The sequence below is a fragment of the Vulpes vulpes genome, chromosome 6 (assembly GCF_048418805.1).
Source record: "Vulpes vulpes isolate BD-2025 chromosome 6, VulVul3, whole genome shotgun sequence".
In the NCBI taxonomy this organism is placed as follows: domain Eukaryota; kingdom Metazoa; phylum Chordata; class Mammalia; order Carnivora; family Canidae; genus Vulpes; species Vulpes vulpes.
The window spans coordinates 107,361,066-107,381,442 of record NC_132785.1 but is presented as its reverse complement, the minus strand read 5'-3'; the positions used below and the strand labels follow the sequence as shown (position 1 = coordinate 107,381,442).

General features: G+C 42.3%; 1 protein-coding gene across 2 annotated transcripts in view; it reads right to left on the bottom strand.

The window, feature by feature from the left end:
* The window catches only part of ACOT4 (acyl-CoA thioesterase 4), a 44,435-nt gene extending 33,026 nt beyond the window's left edge, over window positions 1–11,409 (bottom strand). The window contains exons 1-3 of one of the 2 annotated variants that reach the window (XM_026008552.2): window positions 10,628–11,409; window positions 6,600–6,802; window positions 4,980–5,022 (exon numbers count right to left, since the gene is read on the bottom strand). In XM_026008552.2, coding sequence (XP_025864337.1) covers window positions 4,980–5,022; window positions 6,600–6,802; window positions 10,628–11,177 — 796 coding nt within the window. In that variant the 5' untranslated portion in view covers window positions 11,178–11,409. The other variant, XM_026008554.2, reaches the window with a different exon arrangement.
* Window positions 11,410–20,377: the final 8,968 nt, after the last annotated feature.

Below are 20,377 nucleotides of genomic sequence, written 5' to 3'. Positions count from 1 at the left end.
ATCATTACAGCTAACTTGTTTTTAAAACCTAAATGTCCAGGGGTACCTGGGTGGCTCAGTGGTTGAGTGTCTGCCTTTGGCTCAGGTCGTGATCCTGGGGTCCTGGGATTGAGTCCCACATCAGGCTCCCTGCAGGGAGCCTGCTTCCCCCTCTGCCTATGTCTCTGTCTCTCTTTCTCATGAATAAATAAATAAAATCTTTAAAATAAATAAATAAATACATACATACATAAATCCTAGATGCCCCAAAATAGAAAACCACTTAAGTAATTATAGTTTATGGGGACACCTGGGTGGCTCAGTAGTTGAGCGTCTACCTTTGGCTCAGGGCGTGAACCTGGAGTCCCAGGATCGAGTCCCTCATCAGGCTCTCTGCATGGAGCCTGTTTCTCCCTCTTCCTGTGTCTCTGCCTCTCTCTCTGTGTCTCTCATGAATAAATAAATTCTTTTTTTAAAAAAAGTATAGGGCAGCCCAGGTGGCTCAGCGGTTTAGCACCACCTTCAGCTCAGGGCGCAATCCTGGAGACCCTGGATCGAGTCCCACGTCGGGCTCCCTGCGTGGAGCCTATTTCTCCCTCTGCCTGTGTCTCTGTCTCTGTGTCTCTCATGAGTAAATAAATAAAATCTTAAATAAATAAATAAATAAATAAAGTAATTATAGATTATGAAATATTGTTAACATTTAGAGGTTTGGTATCATGCACAGTGTAAGATGTTAGGTCCGAGAAAAGCAGGATAAAAATCTATATATATAGGATCCCTGGGTGGCGCAGCGGTTTGGCGCCTGCCTTTGGCCCAGGGCGCGATCCTGGAGACCCGGGATCGAATCCCACATCAGGCTCCCGGTGCATGGAGCCTGCTTCTCCCTCCGCCTGTGTCTCTGCCTCTCTCTCTCTCTCTCTCTCTGTGACTATCATAAATAAATAAAAAATTAAAAAAAAATCTATATATATGGTTAAAATATGAATACACATATGTATATACAAAAAGACTGGAAGGAAATGAAGTATACCAAAATTTTAATTGTGCTTTCTTTTTTAAATACTTAGATAAACCTTTTATTTTTAAATTTTTCAATTTACAGAAAAGTTGCAAAATAACAGATTTTCTGTATATCCAGCACATACTTTCTCCTTTTGTTAGTATCTTACATTACTATGGCACATTTGTCACAACTAATGAACCAATATTGTATATTAGTATTAAGTAAACTCCATACTCTGTCCAGATTTCTGTAGTTTTTCCTTAATGCCCTTTTTCTGTTCAAGTATCCCATCTAAGATACCATATTACATTTAGTCATGTCTCCTTAAGGCTCTTCTTGGCTGTGATGGTTTCTCAGACATTTTGTTTTTGATGGCCTTGACAGTTGTATTGTAGTCAGGTATTTTGCAGAACATCCCTTAATTTGGACATGCTTAATGCTTTTCTCATGATCAGCCTAGAGTTACAGTTTCTGGGGAGGAAGACTGCAGAGGTGAAGTGCCACTTTCAGCATGTCAGTCATATCAAGGTTATATGGAATCAACACAATTTATTGCTGATGTTTACTTGGCTAAGGTAGTGTTTGTTACCCTTCTCCATTCCAGAGTTACTCCCTGTCCCCCTTTCCATAACATACACTTTGGTAATGAGTAATTAAGTATAGCTGCCTGCCTTTTGACCACTTTATAGTTTTCAGTATTTCCTAAGTTTCTACAATAAACATATATTATCTTTAAAGAAAAAAAGCCATAAACCAATTTTAAATCCTATTTCTTTCTTTTTTTAAAAAGATTTTATTTATTTATTCACGAGAGACACGCACAGAGAGAGAGCGAGAGAGGCAGAGACACAGGCAGAGGGAGAAGCAGGCTCCATGCAGGGAGCCCGACGTGGGACTCAACCCCGGGACCCCAGGATCATGCCCTGGACCGAAAGTGGTGCTAAACCCGCTGAGCCACTCAGGGGTCCTCTCCTCATATTTCAAGTCCTATCTGAAATGCCACTTCTTGTAAGTCCTCCCCACCTCTCCACCAAGTTAGATGTGGTTTGTCCCATCCTTATATAATAATGACCCTTTGACACTTTTATTCTGTTTTACCTCTACACTAGAATGTTATTTCCCCCACTTGTTTATACAGCCATCTTACTTCAGAAGGGATTAAAGGAGGGGCTCCTCTCCCCCTTGGGTCCACTGCAAGGGCCCAGTCTACAAGGGACATGGTCATCCACGCTCTTAACATCTTTTTGTTTCTGTCCTGAGGCTCTCTCAGAGAAACCTGCTCCAGACTCTTTGGGGACACTCGGTATTCCAGCATGATAAACAGTGAAGAAATTACTTTGGAGAGTATAGTTAAACCAGTCTGTTTTTTCTTGCCCATGTGCCAAGGAAAACATGCAGAAAGCACAATCAGTAGTACAAAGAGAGAAAGCCACCTGCCCGCCATTACATTCTTGGCCACGGGCAGAGGAGGCATCCCTGAGCTGGCTGAAGTGAGTGGAGACTAGAAAGTATAAGCACTACATTTTCTTCGTGTAAAAAACAAACAATCTTCAACTCTTTCATACCTTTTTGTTTCTTTTGGCTCTCAATTTTCTTCTGTTTTAGTTCTGGCTTGGTAGAGCCAGAGACCACAAGCCTCTAGTTAGCACGCTTACTAACAGCTTTTTTTTTTTCACGATGACATTTGATTTATTTAGGTGCTGTCTGAATCTGAATTTTCAGTAATGTAGCAATTTAGAAAATTCAATGATAAAACAGAAGAGGAAGGGAAATATAAATTATAGAAATCATAATCCATATTAAGAAAAAAAGATCAAGTAGCCATGTTTACATCTTAATAATCTTCCTGTTCTTTTTCTGTAAATGTAAATATGTTTCCAAATATTATTTGTAAATATTATCTTGAATACCTCTCCACTCCGGAAGTTTAGTCTTATGGCCCATGGATGTAACCATCAATTTCTAAGTCTTTCTGGTTAATTATGAGAAACAACCTTGCTAGTTTATAATGCCCAATATGCATATATCTGAATTTTCATTACTAGGGTGGAGAGTTTTAGATTGATATTGGGGTCATCTTTCTTTAACTAAAGAACTGTTAATAGCAATCATTGGCTCTCACAGACTGTATTTGCTTTAAAATGTTGTGAACAAGAGCTTGTGCTTGCACATATTCTTTCACCTGCCTCCCATAGTTGTGAAGATTAAATGAGTGACATACAGTTGGTGCCCTGGAAGCATATTTCCTTCCCCAGCTGCTTTTCTCCTTCCTGGACTGAAACCATTGTCACTCCCATGTGTTGCTGTGGATAAGGTTTATGTAAAATAAAAGCTGCCTCTTCCCACCACTTACTTGTTTTGTAAAATCAATATTTTTTAACTGACATTTATGCAACAAAATGCCTTTTTTTCAATGGTATGTATATGCATGTGAAAGCATAGTATGTGAAAGGACACACATGAAGATCCTCACAAAGGTTATTTTGTGGAGTATGACAGCCCAGTGATCAATGGGCCACTTTGGCTAGAAGATTATTTTGAGCTGAAGGCAATCAAGGCCCTACGGGCTCAAGAGAAACTCTCGTTCCTCAACTATGGAAGAATCTAAACTGAGGGTCTTTACCAGGATGAGGGTTATCAACAGAGTTAAATTTGATCTGAGTGACCCATCGGTATGGCAGGGAAAATTATCTAATCACCAAACACCTGATCTTTTTATTGCTCTGTGAATTGCATTCCTTCCCTTCCAAGTCCTAGACCTCTAACCTTTCCTCCTTAACTCAGAATGATGTACAGACCTCATTTTGTCTGACTGACTTTGGAATTTCCATGTCTGTGTGGATTTTCTGTGCATATGCTATCGGATTTGATTTTCTCTGTTCATCTATCTCTTGTCAATGTGATTCTTAGTCCAGCTAGAAGGACACATGACAGAACAGGAATTCTGCTCCCTGACAGTGGTGACAGCAGGGAGAGCACTGGAAGTAGGTGGCAGCTTCACCTGTAATGTTCCAATATTTAACCTTTAAAAAGCTGCTTATTCTTAGGCTCTCTTTTCATTCCTGACATAATTTGTATGGAGACGATTTTTAATGGTAATGGCATTTAAAGAGAAAGGAATAGGGGATCCCTGGGTGGCTCAGTGGTTTAGTGCCTGCCTTTGGCCCAGGGAGCGATCCTGGAGTCCCGGGGTCGAGTCCCACATCAGGCTCCTGGCATGGAGCCTGCTTCTCCCTCCTCCTGTGTCTCTGCCTCTCTCTCTCTCTCTCTCTCTCTCTCATAAATAATAAGTAAATAAATATTAAAAAAATAATAAAGAGAAAGGAATAAAAACCCAAAAAGTGTTATCATGACACAATGGATGAACTGTTTTTAACTGCTGCTGCTTAGTATACATTAGTCTCATCCTCCTAATCTGCAGATAATGGGTTATCTTTTCAGGAGAGTCCCCCTAACTTTTCCCCACCCAAGTGTTTGTGGAAGAAAGTCTGGAGCTGCTTCCAAGCATCCACCTGGGCCATGGCATGAGCCCTGGGCTCCCCTCCCCAGATGACAGGACCACCCACCAAGGTGTGTAGGGAAGCCTGGCACATGGGGAAGTAAGGAGGCTCAATGTAGTGCCCTGCCATAGGGTAACAGATGATCTGGGGCTGCTCCCTACCATGGGCCTGTAAGCGCTTAGAGGCCTCATTAGCATAGAATTCACTCTTCCAGTTGTGGTCATCCAGACCTACAAGGAACAGAAAGGCACTCTCAGCCCTTTCCACGGGAATGAAACTCTTCTGGTCAGCTCCTTCCAAAGGGCTATTCAGGACATCCAAAATGTCTGCCAAGCCATCTTTGGTCACCCTCATTCGATTTAGGTCTAGGCCCACAGGGGGCAGGATCTCATCCTTGTAGTGTAAGGTTCCCCCAACATTGGCCACGGAGCCATTGATTATGACGGAGGCAGTGATGCCCTTCAGGAATGAGGCCATGGAGAGGCAGAGCTCACCTCCTTTGGAAGTGCCAAGCAGCCCGACTCCCGGACCCTTTACCTGAGAAAAGGACAGAGGAGGAAGGAGAATGAGACCATGAACAGTGCAATTGATGAACAGTGCCCAGAATTGGAAAGTAGGTAGAAATAAGCCTGAATCTGGGCTCTACTATTTGCCAACTTTTGCAACCTTAGAGTATTGACTTATTCTTCCCCTCTTATCTTCCTTTCTGCAATTGCTCCATCATCATTCTTGGTGATTTCAACAACCATGTAGAGGATATATTAGATACTTTGGCTTCTCAGCATCCATGTTTCTCATCCATCCTGCCTCATTTCACTTAAGTTTGCTTTCCACTTCTCCAGAAGACCATATCACATCTCTCCTACAACCTCAAACCTTTTAACCTTTAACCCTGTTCCCTTTCACTGTCAGCTCTTCATACCAGCTGGAGAAAATAAAGCTTTCCAGTAGGAACTCCTCCTCTTTTCCCCCTGCAGGATCTACTTAGTTCCACAGGAGCTCAAGTTCTCTGCCTTCTCTTGGGTTTCCAAACTCCCTCTGTGCTTATTAGAGGCCCCCCTGATGCTTGCACTTGGTATCTCCTCCACTCTCATTCTCCAGGACTTGCCGCTGCAATCATATCAGCTCTCTCCTTCTTCGTCACTTTCTTCTGTACTGGCCCATTCCCATGGGCATACTTACTGCTCTATTTTCACAACAAACCCTCGCCCTTACATCCACTCTGCCCTAGTTTTCTACTCTCATTTACAGCAAATTTGTGGGGACCAGTTATCTAAGTTGTTCTTTTTGTCTTCCCTTCTTTACCCAAATCCTCTCAGGGTAGTTTGGGTCTGTGCTATTCCGCAAGGACTGCTCTTGCCAACATTACCAACATCTCCTATTACAAATGGCCATCTGATTCACCTCTCAACAGCAGTCTTCTTTTCCTTATGGGCTTCTTCTACAATAGCACCCTTGATTGGTTTCAACCATTTATTCCTTCTAGAGGAAAAGCACTAGAAATTAAATGATATATTATTATCATCTCAACTTTTCAGAGGAGGAAAAAGCAAGTTCATGGGGCTAGTTTGCAATTTGTGAATCAAAACTTACATTTAACTCTTGTCTATCCACATTCATGCTGGTGCCACTGCACCATATCACCTTTTCTAAGAGTTCCAAAGCCTCCTGTCCACTGAGCTCTGAACTGTAAAATAAGCAAGGCTTATCTCCTGATCCTTGGATACCCTGAGCCCTATAACCCTCAAAACACTTCTGATTACTCCAGTTCTTTGGTTGCCCAGTTCTTTTAACCTACTGCCTTCTGGAGATAGTGATTCCTTTCCCCTTTCCCTCTACTTCCTATATCCTGTTTCAAACATGTCTGGGCCTATTATGATATACTATAAAATACTGGGATTTAAAATTCCAAACCAACTAAGAACATCTTTACTAGAAGGAAATATGAGAACATAAAATTGCATAGAAACTGTCTATGAGAAGTGACTCTAAATGGTAGTAGCTTGCGTTAGGGACTGGGAGGGGCTGTAGTGAATTTATCACATTCTGTGAAAATTAAGAGCAGTTATGAGGACATCTGACATGTAGATCATAAAACCTAAAGAAGTTCCAACCTGAGGGTGATCCAGAAGGTAGTTCACAGCTTCTTCAAAGTACTCCAGGTGGAGGATCTCCAGGCCCTTGGGGAGATCTTCATAGTTATGGTAAGCCAGAGCCATCACAGCAAAACCTTTGCCAGCCAACAGACTAGCTCGATATTCCAGAAGGCCACTTCCAACTCCATAAATGTCCACAATCCCTGGAAAGGGCCCAGGTTCTTTGGAAGAAACAAAACACAAAAATGAACTATTCCTGAAACTCTCTGCAGTGTAGTCAAAAGCCATGTGTGGTCTACGTGTTGATGTCAGAGTTTAATATTGACAATCAGAAATGCTAGACAACCTCTGGTCTTCAAAGATCCAGTGGCATAGGCTCAATCCACATTTCCCCTATACCCAGCACCTCAAAGCCTCACAGATTTTTTACAGAAAGCATGCCTTACTTTTGTAATTAAAAATAACTTATAATGAAAAAGCAAAATCATTACCCTCTCCCCACCTCCAAAGCTGACACTACCAAATGCTAGAGAGCATGTAGAGCAAGTGGAGTCCTCATAAATTGCTGGTGGAAATGCAAAATGATACAGCCACTTTGGAAAACAGTTGGGCAATTTCTTATAAACACTTACCATATGATTTAGCAATCCCATTCCTTGGTATTCACCCAAGAGAAGTGAAAATTTGTATTCACACAAAAGTGCATATGCAAGAGTTTGTAGTAACTTTATTCATAATCTCCAAAGATTTGAAACCCAGCCTGAAACTCAATCCTTCAACTGTTGAGCCAATAAAACTGCTTTTGTTTTGTTTTAAAGACTTTATTTGAGAGAGCAAGTGAGTGAGCAGGGGTGGGGGTAGGGGCAGAGGGAGAGGGAGAAGCAGAGACTCCCGGCTGGGCAGGGAGCCTGTTGTGGGGCTCAATCCCAGACCCCAGGACCCTGGGATCATGACCTGAGCCAAAGACAGATGCCCAATCAACTGAGCCACCCAGGCGCCCCCCACATTTTTTACCACTTTAAAAAATATATTTTTTACTTATTTGAGAGAGAGAGAGTACAAGCGAGGGGCAAAGGGCCGGGGAGAGGGAGAATGAATGAATAAAACTGAAGTACACCCGCAGAACGGAGGGAGTAGTACTAAGAAATAAGAAAGAACTATTGGATATATGGAGCATAAATGAATCTCAAATGCATTAACCTAGACTCAAAAAGCTGCATACTCTTATGATTCCATTTACTGGACATTTTCACCATTTATGTAAAAAGCTTGTATTTAGGGGCACCTGGGTGGCTCAAGTGGTTAAGCATCTGATTTCAATTCAGGTCATAATCTCAGGGTCCTGGAATCGAGCCCCACATTGGGCTCCACGCTTAGTGTGCAGTCTGCTTGTCCCTCCCTCTCTCTCTGCTCCTTCCCCGCTTATGGCCTCCTCTGTCTCTCATAAATAAATAAATAAATAAATAAATAAATAAATAAATAAATAAAATCTTTTTTAAAAGCTTGTATTTAGGGATCCCTGGGTGGCGTAGCGGTTTGGCGCCTGCCTTTGGCCCAGGGCGCGATCCTGGAGACCCGGGATCGAATCCCACGTCGGGCTTCCGGTGCATGGAGCCTGCTTCCTCTCTCTCTCTCTGTGACTATCATAAATAAATAAAAATTAAAAAAAAAAGCTTGTATTTAACATGCAAAACCTTAAAAATAATAAAGCAAACACTTTATGCCCAGCATCTTAAGAAATATTACAGTACTATTGAAGCCCTCTGAGTACCTGTGCCCTTCACTCTTTTTCCACTATCCTGTATTTTATTTCTCTCTTGATTTTCTTTATAGTATTATCACTTATATGTGTAACTTAAACAGTATTTTATTTTGCCTATTTTTGGAGTTTTATCTAAACGCAATGATACTGGGACACCTGGGTGGCTCAGGGGTTGAGCATCTGCCTTTGGCTCAGGGCGTGATCCCAGATTCCTAGGATCAAGTCCCGCATCTGGTTCCTTGCATGCAGCTTGCTTCTCCTCCCTCTGCCTGTGTCTCTGCCTCTTTCTATGACACTCATGAATAAATAAATTTAAAAAACCTTTTAAACAAATAAATGTAATGATACTGAATGTGTTCTTCTGGGACTTGATTGTTCCACTCAGTATTCTTTTTGAGATTAGTCCATTTTGATCCTCATAGCTGCAGGTCCATCACTTCTGCTGCTGTAAACATACCTCAGTATATTCATCAGTTCTCTTGTTGATGGACTTTTGGGCTGTTTCCTTTTTTTTTTTTTTTTAATTTTTATTTATTTATGATAGTCACAGAGAGAAAGAGAGGCAGAGACATAGGCAGAGGGAGAAGCAGGCTCCATGCACCAGGAGCCTGATGTGGGATTTGATCCTGGGTCTCCAGGATCGCGCCCTGGGCCAAAGGCAGGCACCAAACCGCTGCGCCACCCAGGGATCCCTTTTGGGCTGTTTCCAATTGTTTTGCTCTTACAAACAATGCCTCTTAGTACACATATACAGGAGTAGAATGATACAAATTTCTTTTTTTTTTTAAAGATGTAATTATTTATTTATTCGGTCATGAGAGACACACACAGAGAGAGGCAGAGACACAGGCAGAGGGAGAAGCAGGCTCCATGCAGGGAGCCCAACGTGGGACTCGATCCCAGGTCTCCAGGATCACACCGCGGGCCAAAGGCAGATGCTCAACTGCTGAGCCACCCAGGCTGCCCATGATACAAATTTCTAAGTTAAAAATTATTTCCTGGGCTATATGAATAACTATTCCTTTCAGCATCGTATGTGGATTCCTTTGACTCCATGTACTTGTCAACAATTGATAAAGTCAGACTTTTAAATTTTGGCAAATTTTGAGAGTGTGAAATGTATTGTGTAGCTTTATTTTGCATAAAAAAGATAATATCTTTTTTTTTTTTTAATTTTTATTTATTTATTTATGATAGTCACACAGAGAGAGAGAGAGGCAGAGACACAGGCAGAGGGAGAAGCAGGCTCCATGCACCGGGAGCCCGACGTGGGACTCGATCCCGGGTCTCCAGGATCGCGCCCTGGGCCAAAGGCAGGCGCCAAACCGCTGCGCCACCCAGGGATCCCGATAATATCTTTTTTTAAGATAATATCTTTTTATGTGTTCATTGGCCAACTGCTTTTCATGTTGCTAAAATTATCCAATATTTTTGCTTTTCAAGTTCATAGCAAGAGGACTTTCTCCGTGCTAATTTTCTTAAACCTTAGCATACTGTGAGAAAAGCAAAGTTGCTATACTGAGGATGATTTTAAAGAATCATTAAAGAGATGCCTAGCTGTCTCAATCTGTAGAGCAAGGGACTCTTGATCTGGGGGTTGTGAGTTTGAGTTCCACTTTGGGTATAAAGATTACGTAAAAACAAATTTTTAAAGAAATAATCGTTAGGGCACCTGGGTAGCTCAGTTGGTTGAGTGTCTGCCTTCGGCTCAGGTTGTGATCCTAGAGTCCTGTGACAGATCCGGGGTTGGGCTCCCACCTGTGAGGAGTCTGTTTCTGCCTCTCCCCCTCCCCGTTCTTATGCTCTCACTTCCTCTCTTTTGAATGAATGAATGAATGCATGAATGAATGAGTAAATAAATAAATTCTTTAAAAAAATAATCATTAAAGACTTGGAACTACCTATAAATGTTTTTGTTTTCACTTACAACTGTCTTTTCCGGGATCCCTGGGTGGCTCAGTGGTTGAGTGCCTGCCTTCGGCCCAGGGCGTGATCCTGGAGTCCCGGGATCGAGTCCCACGTTGGGCTCCCCGCATGGAGCCTGCTTCTCTCTGTGTGTCTCTCATGAATAAATAAATAAGACAAAACTGTCTTTTCCGTTTCCTTACTGTGTCTTCTAACTAACCTTCAGTTTTGGAACGGCAGAGCCACGTCCCCACCAGGGCCCATTCTGAGGCCCCCACGGAATGTCTCTGCAATGTCAGGAGCTACCTCCTTACTGTGGGGAGAAGTGCAGGAGAAAAGAGAAAGGCAGACAGGGCAGCCCGGGACCCCGGGCGCTCACCTGGGGGCAGGAAGAGCGAGCCGCGCACCCGGCCCGCGCGCACCGGCACCCGCCGCACCCCGGGCCGCAGGAAGTGGCGCTCGTGCAGCGCCCGGCCCAGGAGCCGCCCGGCGTCGGGCTCGTGGCCGTCCAGCACCTCCAGCTCCACGGCGAAGGGCGTCTGCACGTCCCGCTTCACCAGCCGCACCAAGGGCGTCTCGGGCTCCAGGGCCCAGAGCAGCCCCATGGGCTCGAGCCCCACGAAGCTGCCGCCCAGCGCGGGCGCGCGCGCCAGGTCCAGGAGGCCGCGGTCGTCCGCCCGGTAGCGCGCGTGGGCCCGGAAGAGCGCGCCCCTCTCGTCGCGCAGGGACGCGCGCAGCGTGACGGGCTGTCCCGGGCCCAGGCCGCGCACGGAGATGCGCACGGGCTCGTCCCAGGCGCAGCGGCCCGCGGGCGCCAGGCTCACCGTCGCCGAGCCTCGGGCCCCTGCCCACAGCTTTGGAGTCCTCGGCAGGGAGCCCCGTCGGCGGAGTCCCGAGGCTCGCAGAATAGCGCCGGCGGAGGCCACCATTTTGCCTCTTGGTTTCAGTCCCGAGTCAGCTGAACTGGGCAGTGGAGAAAGTCAGAAACTGCTCAGCGATCCTCTAGTGGCAGGCTCCGTCACCTGCAGGCTGCGCGCCCAGTGGGGCCGAGTAGCCTGCCAAATTGGGCTTGGAGGGCTCCTGTCCCACCAGGTCAGAGGCGTACCTTTAAAAGCAAGAGCGAAAATGATACACATGAACTTGCATTACGTACTGAAAAAGCTGCAGTTTACTGGGGGGTGGGGGGTGGGGTGGGGGTGGTGGTGACTCTCCTAGTTCTGCTTCTCAGAAGCTTGTTGGCCGCACGAGGGCGGGCGCTGAAGTTTCTGGCAGCTAGAAAAGCCTCCAGTCGCCAAATTCTTTTTTTTTTTTTTCAAATTTTTATTTATTTATGATAGTCAGAGAGAGAGAGAGAGAGGCAGAGACACAGGCAGAGGGAGAAGCAGGCTCCATGCAAAGAGCCTGATGTGGGACTCGATCCTGGAACCAGGGATCACAACCTGAGCTGAAGGCAGACACTCAACCGCTGAGCCACCCAGGCAGCCCTGAAAAGATCATTCTTATTTTCTTGGCACCCTTGTCAAAATTCAACCGACCATAAATGTGAGAGTTTATTTCTGGACTCTCAGTTTTATTTTGTTGATCTTTATGTTGGTTCTATGTGTGTATCACATTGTCTTGATTATTGTTGCTTTGTAGTAAGTTTTGAAATTGGGAATTATGAATCATCCAACTTTACTCTTTCAAGATTCTGTGTTCTTTGAATTTCCATGGGGATTTTAGGATCAGCTTGTCAATTTATATCAAGAAGCCAGCTGGAATTTTGTTGGAGATTGCATTTAATCTGTACATCAATTTGCAGAGTCTGCCAAGGTGACCATAACAAATCACACAGAGTGGTGGTGTGAACAACATAAATTAACTTCCTGTTCTTCTAGAAGATAGAAAACAAGATCACAAGGTGTCAATAGGGTTGTTTTCTTCTGGGGACCATGAAGGAAGAATCTGTTCCAGACCTCTCTCTTGCCTTATGGTTGACAATCTTCTTGTATCTTCATGTGTTCTTTTCTCATGCATGTCTGTGTCCTAATCTCCTCTTTTTATAAGACACTAGTCATATTGGATTAGGGTCCATTCATATGGCCTCGTTTAATTTAATCACCTTCTTAGAGGCACTATTTCCAAATACAATCACATTCTGTGGTGCTGAGGATTAGAATTCAACATGTGATTTTTGGGAAGCCAATATTCAGTCCCATAACGGGAACAGTGCCATTTTAAACAAACTAAGTTAATTAAGATGTAATATTAAATCTTCTGATTCATGAAGTGGGATGTTTTTCCATTTATTAGGTCTTCTTTATTTTCCTTCAACAATATTTTATAGTGTAGGGAATGCTTTTGAGGATACTCAAATATAGATACTCTCAGATTAGAAAAATCACTTCCCTTATTTTCTTCAAATACTATTATCACTTATATTTTAAAGTGAGCTTATTAAATGCAACAAGTTTAGAATTGTGTCTTCTTGATGAATTGAAATTTTTTTAAAATCATGATCTTTATCTTTGGTAATACTTTATTTTTTGCTTTGAGCTCATTTGGACTGATAATACAGGTACATCAGTTTTTTGTTGTTAGTATTTGTCACGTGTATCTTTTTCTCTGTTTTCCCTTTTTTTCTTTTTCTTTTTTTTTTTTTTATTTATTTATGATAGTCACAGAGAGAGAGAGAGAGAGAGAGGCAGAGACATAGGCAGTGGGAGAAGCAGGCTCCATGCACCGGGAGCCCGACGTGGGATTCGATCCCGTGTCTTCAGGATCGCGCCCAGGGCCAAAGGCAGGCGCTAAACCGCTGCGCCACCCAGGGATCCCCCTTTTTTTTTCTTCCTTATATTTTTAAGCATTTGGTATGTCTCTGGGAAAGAACTGTAATAAATTTTTTAAAAAATCAAGTCTGAGGATGCCTGAGTGGCCCAGCGGTTGAGCGTCTGCCTTTTGCTGGGGTGATGATCCCATATCCAGGGATCAAGTCCCCCATTGGGTGCCCTGTGAGGAGCCTGCTTCTCCCACTGCCTATGTCTCTGTCTGTCATGAATAAATAGAATATATTTTTTAAATTAATTAATTAATTAATTGAAAAATCAAGCCTGGTGTTCCATTTATGTTAATAGGCAAGTTTGATCCATCAATAATTATTGATTACTGATATATTCAGGTATTACTGTCATTTTATTGTGTGCTTTCTCTGTGCTGCTTTTGTACTTTCTTGCCCTCTTTTGGGTTGATAAAATTTCCTTTTTTCTTTTCTCTTTTATTTATACAGAAATCAAACTATTTTTTAGTGGTTACTGTTGAATTTTTAAAAAGGTAACTGTTGTTTTAATGTTTACTGTTAAAATGTTAACAGAGTGAAGAGTTAACATCCTGACCTCTCAGAAAATAACAAAGACCTTAGAATACTTTAGCTCTCCGCCAACTTTTTTATCTTTAATATTTTTGTTGCTGTTTCTGTTTAATATCTGCTTTGATTTTTTTTAAAGGGTTTTATTCGGGGGGTGGGGGTGACTGGGTAACGGGCACTGAGGTGGGCACTTGACAGGATGAGCACTGGGTGTTATTCTATATGTTGGCAAATTGAACACCAATAAAAAATAAATTTATAAAAATAAAAAAAAAACAAGAAAAATCTGTTCAAAATATAAAAAAAAATAAAGGGTTTTATTTATTTATTTGAGGGAGAAGCAGAGCACAGAGGGAGAGGGAGAAGGAGAAGTAGGCTCCCCACTGAGCAGAGAGCCTGACATGGGGCTTGATCCCAGGACCCTGAGACTGTGACCTGAGCTAAGGCAGATGCTTAACCAACTGAACCACCCAGGCACCCCTATTTGATTTTTTTAATCAGTGCTTTTTTCCTGTGTTTATATGGCTATATTTTTATCTGACTTATTGAGATAAAGGATTGGTTCTTTTGTTTTTCTTTTTTTTCTTTCTTTTTTTTTTCTTTTTTTTTTATTTATTTATGATAGTCACAGAGAGAGAGAGAGCGGCAGAGACACAGGCAGAGGGAGAAGCAGGCTCCATGCACCGGGAGCCCGACGTGGGACTCGATCCCGGGTCTCCAGGATCGCACCCTGGGCCAAAGGCAGGCGCCAAACCGCTGCGCCACCCAGGGATCCCCACTTTTGTTTTTCTTATTATATTCCAATAAGTCTATTTAGGACTGTACTTTACTTTTGAATAGTGTTTCATTATTGTATCATCATCACTAATTTTTTTAAACATTTATTCAGACTCCCTGCTGAGTGCAGAGCTTGTCACAGGACTCTATCCCAGGAACCAGAGATCATGACCTGAGCTGAAACCGAGAGTCAGATGCTTAACCAACTGTGCCACCCAGGCACTCATGGATTTATTTTTTTAAACAATATATTTTGGAGTACCTAACTGGCTCAGTAAGTGGAGCATGTGGTCTTTGATATTGGGGTTTTGAATTTGAGCCCCACATTGAATATAAAGATTACTTAAAAATAAAAACTTTTTTTTTTTTTAAAAAAGGTCTTTTCTTTCCTGTGAAGGGATTTGGGAGAAGACAAATTATGGATTTAGTCCATCAAGTTGAGCTAGTATTATTTCCTATATTTATTGTTGATTTGTATTTTACCTTCTGAGAGCTGCTTTTTGATATCTTTTGGCCAGATTTCTTACTGACTTGTAGAAGGCCTTTATTTATTACCTGTACATTATGTGTTCTATTTTCTCCTGTTCTGTAACTTTATCTTTTCATTTTCTTTTATCATATCTTCACATTTTATGATGTTCAATCTCTTGGTCTTTTCCTTTGTGTTGCTAAAAACCAAAATTCAGGGAGCCTGTACTCTCTCTTCTCTGCTCTTTTCAATAAATAGCATTTAGGCTTAAAAAAAAAAACAAAAAACAAAAAACAAAAATTCAACCAAAAAATTTGAAAATCTAAGTGACTTTATTAAACATGATTCATAATTGGGTAGCAGATATTAGCAAAAGAAAATAAAAGGATTGTTTCAGGCAAGGTCACCCTTCCTTAGGGGGAGGGTCAGGGAGATCTTATACTGATGACCCATCTTTCTTTGGGGAATGTAGAGGGCCCTGTGACTGATTCCTCACTGAGGCTGATCAGAAAATTCCTGACTGACTAGTTCAGACTATGTATCCAGGAGAGGTTAGAATTGCGGTTAGGTTAGGTTTTAAGCCCAGGTTTGCTGACTTGGGGACACCATTTTAGGCCTGTGATTTTCTTTTTAACAAGTTTCCTGGTTTTGTGTTAGGCTAATGATTACCTTCTCCTATGTATGATTATTAACATTTTCTCTTTTATCTTTTTCCCTAATGGTATACTTGTGTGGCTTTATTTTTGACACTTAAACTTTTATTCCCTCCAGAATCCAGTTAGTCTTTTAAGAATTCTTTAGCCATGTCATGAATTTATAGTAGTTAGGATTCTTTTGATTGCAAGTAACAAAAATAAACTCGAACTGGTTTAAATTTTTTTTTTTTTATGATAGTCACACATAGAGAGAGAGGGGCAGAGACACAGGCAGAGGGAGAAGCAGGCTCCACCCAGGGATCCCTCGAACTGGTTTAAAAGGAAGGGCAGCCCCGGTGGCGCAGTGGTTTGGCGCCGCCTGCGGCCCGGGGTGTGATCCTGGAGACCCGGAATCGAGTCCCACGTCGGGCTCCCTGCGTGGAGCCTGCTTGTCCCTCTGTCTCTCTCTCTCTCTCCCTCTCTCTGAATATATAAATAAATAATCTTTAAAAAAAAATAAGGAAATTATACATTGCAGGGGAGGAAAAATTATTTCCCTCTGCCTTCAAGGTCTCCTAGCTGGTCTAAGAATTAAATTGACATGAGACAAATTAACAGGAGAAAAAAAAAAAAAACGTTTTATGCTGTGCACGTGGAGGCCCAATAATGAAATTGAGACCCAAAGAAATGGGGATCCCTGGGTGGCGCAGCGGTTTGGCGCCTGCCTTTGGCCCAGGGCGCGATCCTGGAGACCCGGGATCGAATCCCACATCGGGCTCCCGGTGCATGGAGCCTGCTTCTCCCTCCGCCTGTGTCTCTGCCTCTCTCTCTCTCTCTCTCTGTGACTATCATAAATAAATAAAAATTAAAAAAAAAAAAAAAAGAGACCCAAAGAAATGACCCAGGCAGGGCTTTTTTTTAAAAAAATTATTTTTATGGCAAGCAATTTTTATGCATTTTAGACAAAGAGCCAACACATTTATGAGGTATTGACAGGACAAAGAAAACTTGTGTTTGGGAGCTCAAATCAGTAAGAAGTTCTGAACAGAATCTGGGCTAATGTAGTAAATTAGCAAAAGATAACAAAGTTGGTGTGGGGTGACCCGATAGGGTGGAGGCCAGTGAAACAGCAGGTGGTGAAATAATTCACCCAAGGCAGAACAAGGAGATAGAAGTTTACTGCAAGGGAGCAGAGAGCAGGACAGCAAGGGAGAAACTATCTGCCAGGAGGCAGTGGTGGGGGGCTCTACTAATGTATGGGGGGGGGGGGTTACTGAGGAGTATGGGAATGTATGCAATTTTCCTTTTTCAGTACCTGTGCCTGGTTGTAAGTAGCGCATTGGTCAGCTAGGGCATATGACTGTTTTGAGGTGGGTCCCCTGATGAACCTGTTTGCATTCGGCCCAGTAGTCACTGCGGGGGCCGTTTTATCTCACTCAGGTTTTCATTGCTCAAGCCTATTGCCTAAAAGTGGCCTCTACAGTTGGCTTATGTGGCCTTCTCAGCTCTCAATTCCCTATCTCTGGTGATAAAGGATGTCTCTTACCTCCTGGTACCGGGAAAGTGACTTTCACATGGGAGATTTATTTCCTGCTTTCAGAGGGACGGGGGGGTTCTTAGGGTCCTTCTTGCACAGGCTGCACTTAAAATAGTGTATTTAGAAATAATCAGTATGCCATTGTGGCACATTTGGGGGTGGTCTGCCCAGGTCCCCTGCAGCATCTATTAGAATGTCCAAAATGCAGAACACAGACAACACCAAACACTACCAAGGGTGAGGAGTAACAGGAACTCTCATTTATTGTTCCTGGGTATGCAAAGTAGTATAGACACTTAGGAAGACAGTTTGGCAGTTTCTTACAAAATTAAACATACTTTACTATATGCTCCTCCTTAGTGTTTATCTAAAGGTGATGAAAACTTACATCCACACAAAACCCTGCACATGGATGTTTATGCCAGCTTGATTCATAATTCGCCAAAGCTTGAAGCAACCAAGGTGTCCTTCAGTAGATAAATGGATAAACAAACTTTAGTACTTCCAGACTTTGGAATCTTATTCAGCAATAAAAAGAAATGAGTTATCAAGCTATGAAAAGACATGGAGGAATGAAATAAAAGAAGCCAATCTGAGAAGGCTACATATTGTATGATTCCAACTCTGACATTCTGGCAAAGGCAACATGGCAAAAGATCAGTGGTTGCCAGGGGTTGCAGGGGAGGGAGGAATGAATAGGTGAAGCACGAAGGATTTTTAGGGCAGTGAAACTATTTTGTGTACTGTAATGGTGGATTCATGTTATTATACATTTGTTCAAAACCATAGAAGGTACAATACCCAGAATTAACGTAAACTAAGGACTTCAGGTAATAACAGGTCAAGGTATTTTAAGAATTGCAGCAAATGCAGAACTCTGTTGGGGGATATTTGGTATTAGGGGAGGCTGTGCATGTATGGGGCAGGGGGTATATGTGAAATCTCTATACCGTTTTTTTTTTATTTGAATTCAATTAGCCAACATGTAGTACATCATTAGTTTCAGATGTAGTAGTCAATAATTCATTAGTTGCGTATAACACCCAGTACTAATCACGTGCCCTCTGATGCCCACCACTCAGTTACCCCATCCCCCCACTCCCCTCCCCTCCAGCACCTCTCAGATTGTTCCCTAGAGTTAAGAGTCTCTCATGGTTTTTCTGGGAAATCTCTGTACCTTCTTTTCAGTTTTACTGTGAGCCTAAAACTGCTCTAAAAAACAGTATTTTAAAAAAAATAAGGAAATTTATTGTATGGGAATTCAGGAATAGGTCTGGTTTCATATTTGATTGATCCAATAGCTCAAGGATGATAACAAGAACTGTTTCTGTCTGTCTGTTTGCCTGGCCATTTATGATGTCATAAGGTGGCTGCCAGAATGTGGCTTCATACTTCTTCCTTCATGTTTAGTTGGCGAGGACATTCAGATCCCCAAGTATGTGACCTAAATCACATATCGGCATTGCCTGGATGGAATGTTGAGATTGGCTTAAACCAAACAGGGATCACCACCACTGCCCTTGCCTTCAGGGTGGAGTTAGCTTTCCCTGAAGCCCATAGCTGAAGGGAATGGGTAATACCTGAATGAAAATCAGGAATTCTTATAAAAAGGAGAAGGATAGTGTTTGTTGGTACTGGACAACATCCTTGAGAGCAATGGAGGAGACCAATTAATGGCTTTTTAGAAGTTAAGCTAAGAAAGGAGATTTTTTAATAATAGGAAAAGAACATGGCATTAATAGGTCTTGTGACTATAATGGAACTAATGAAGGAATTTAGTGGTTGACTTTTAGAAGACTGTGGTTTTAGATTTGAACAGAGAATCTAACATTAGAAAACATGTTAGAAAACAAGAAGCAAGCAAAAAAAAAAAAGAAAAAAAGAAAAAAAGAAAAAAGAAAAGAAAACAAGAAGCAGGGTAGCCCCAGTGGCTTAGCGGTTTAGTGCCGCCTTCAGCCCGGGGCGTGATCCTAGAGTCCTGGTATCGAATCCCACGTCGGGCTCCCTGCATGAAGCCTGCTTCTCCCTCTGCCTGTTGTGTGTGTGTGTGTGTGTGTGTGTGTGTGTCTGTCTGTCTGTCTGTCTGTCTGTCTCCCTGGCATCTTGGCATCTTGGTGGGTCTCTAATAAATAAATAAAATCTTGAAAACAAGAAGCAATTAAGCACATAGTGGACATAGTGGTATTTCACTGTGAGAGGAAAATTTTCCCTCGGTTTGTCTTCAATTCTCAAAATCCATTGTGGGTGAGAGGAACATGCTGGAAACAAGTCAGGAGAAGGGGCTCAGGGGAAGCTATCCCAAAATATGTCACTTCGACATATTGATTATTTTGAGCTAAAGGCACTTGAAAAACAGCAGGTGCAAGAAAGGCCCTCATCCCCTCTTCCCCCTGCAACAGGAGATGAAAGACTCCCAGGTGAGAATTACTCTCCCTACACCAGGAGGAAAGAAGTAGCCTTAATACCAGAAGTAGGAGTCAAGGCTGAGAGAAGTCTATACAAGATCTTATTAAAATACTTCTCTTCCTTTAGTTTCCCCCATACACTGTACTTTTCTACAATTTCCACTCTGTTCAATCGCACACATAAGTACTTAGGTTTTGCCACTCCTTTGGGTCTTCCATTTCTGGGGGAGGAGACTTCCTTGTACACTTAAAAATCAAATTGATATGCTTTTCTTTTGTCAGTCTGTCTTAATGTCAATTTAATTCTCAGGTGGAAACCTCAAGAAGGTGGAGGTAAAGTTTTAACTCCCTACACAAACGAGATAAGGTAAACCCACAGGAAATTCCTAGCAGAAATTTTGTTGATACTGGAATGGTAATGAGTATTGAGGCAGAGCACAAACAAATGGATGTTGCTGCACTGGGGTGTGAGGCAAGAAGTCTGTCAAATTCCCAGAGCCTATTCCTGACAAATCCTCAGCAAGTATGGAAGATACAGTATTCTTGTCAGTAAGTTTGTCCTGACACTCAGAAATGCTGGTGCAGAGTTGCCCAGAGTGGTGAGCAGCTGATTGTGGGCAGAAGAAATCATCTACTTGTATACACCGGTCATGGAATCATCTGACTTTTTTATATTAGTCAGGAAATGAGGTAAACTCAATATTCTGTAGTAGTATTACCACAGGAGTAAGATAAAATGTAGAAACAAAGTATTAAATACTGACGAACTTTAATATGAAAGTAAAAAAATAAAATGTTTTCCATAAGAATCCAAGAAATTACAATGGTTTCACATTGTACACATCCTTAAAATTCTAATGAGCTGGTTCAGCTCTCTGTTTTTTTCCACAGTTCTCAGTTAGTGGCCTACTTTAAAGTTTGTTCTTAAAAAAAAGTTTGCTCTTCCACAAGCATGAATTTTTT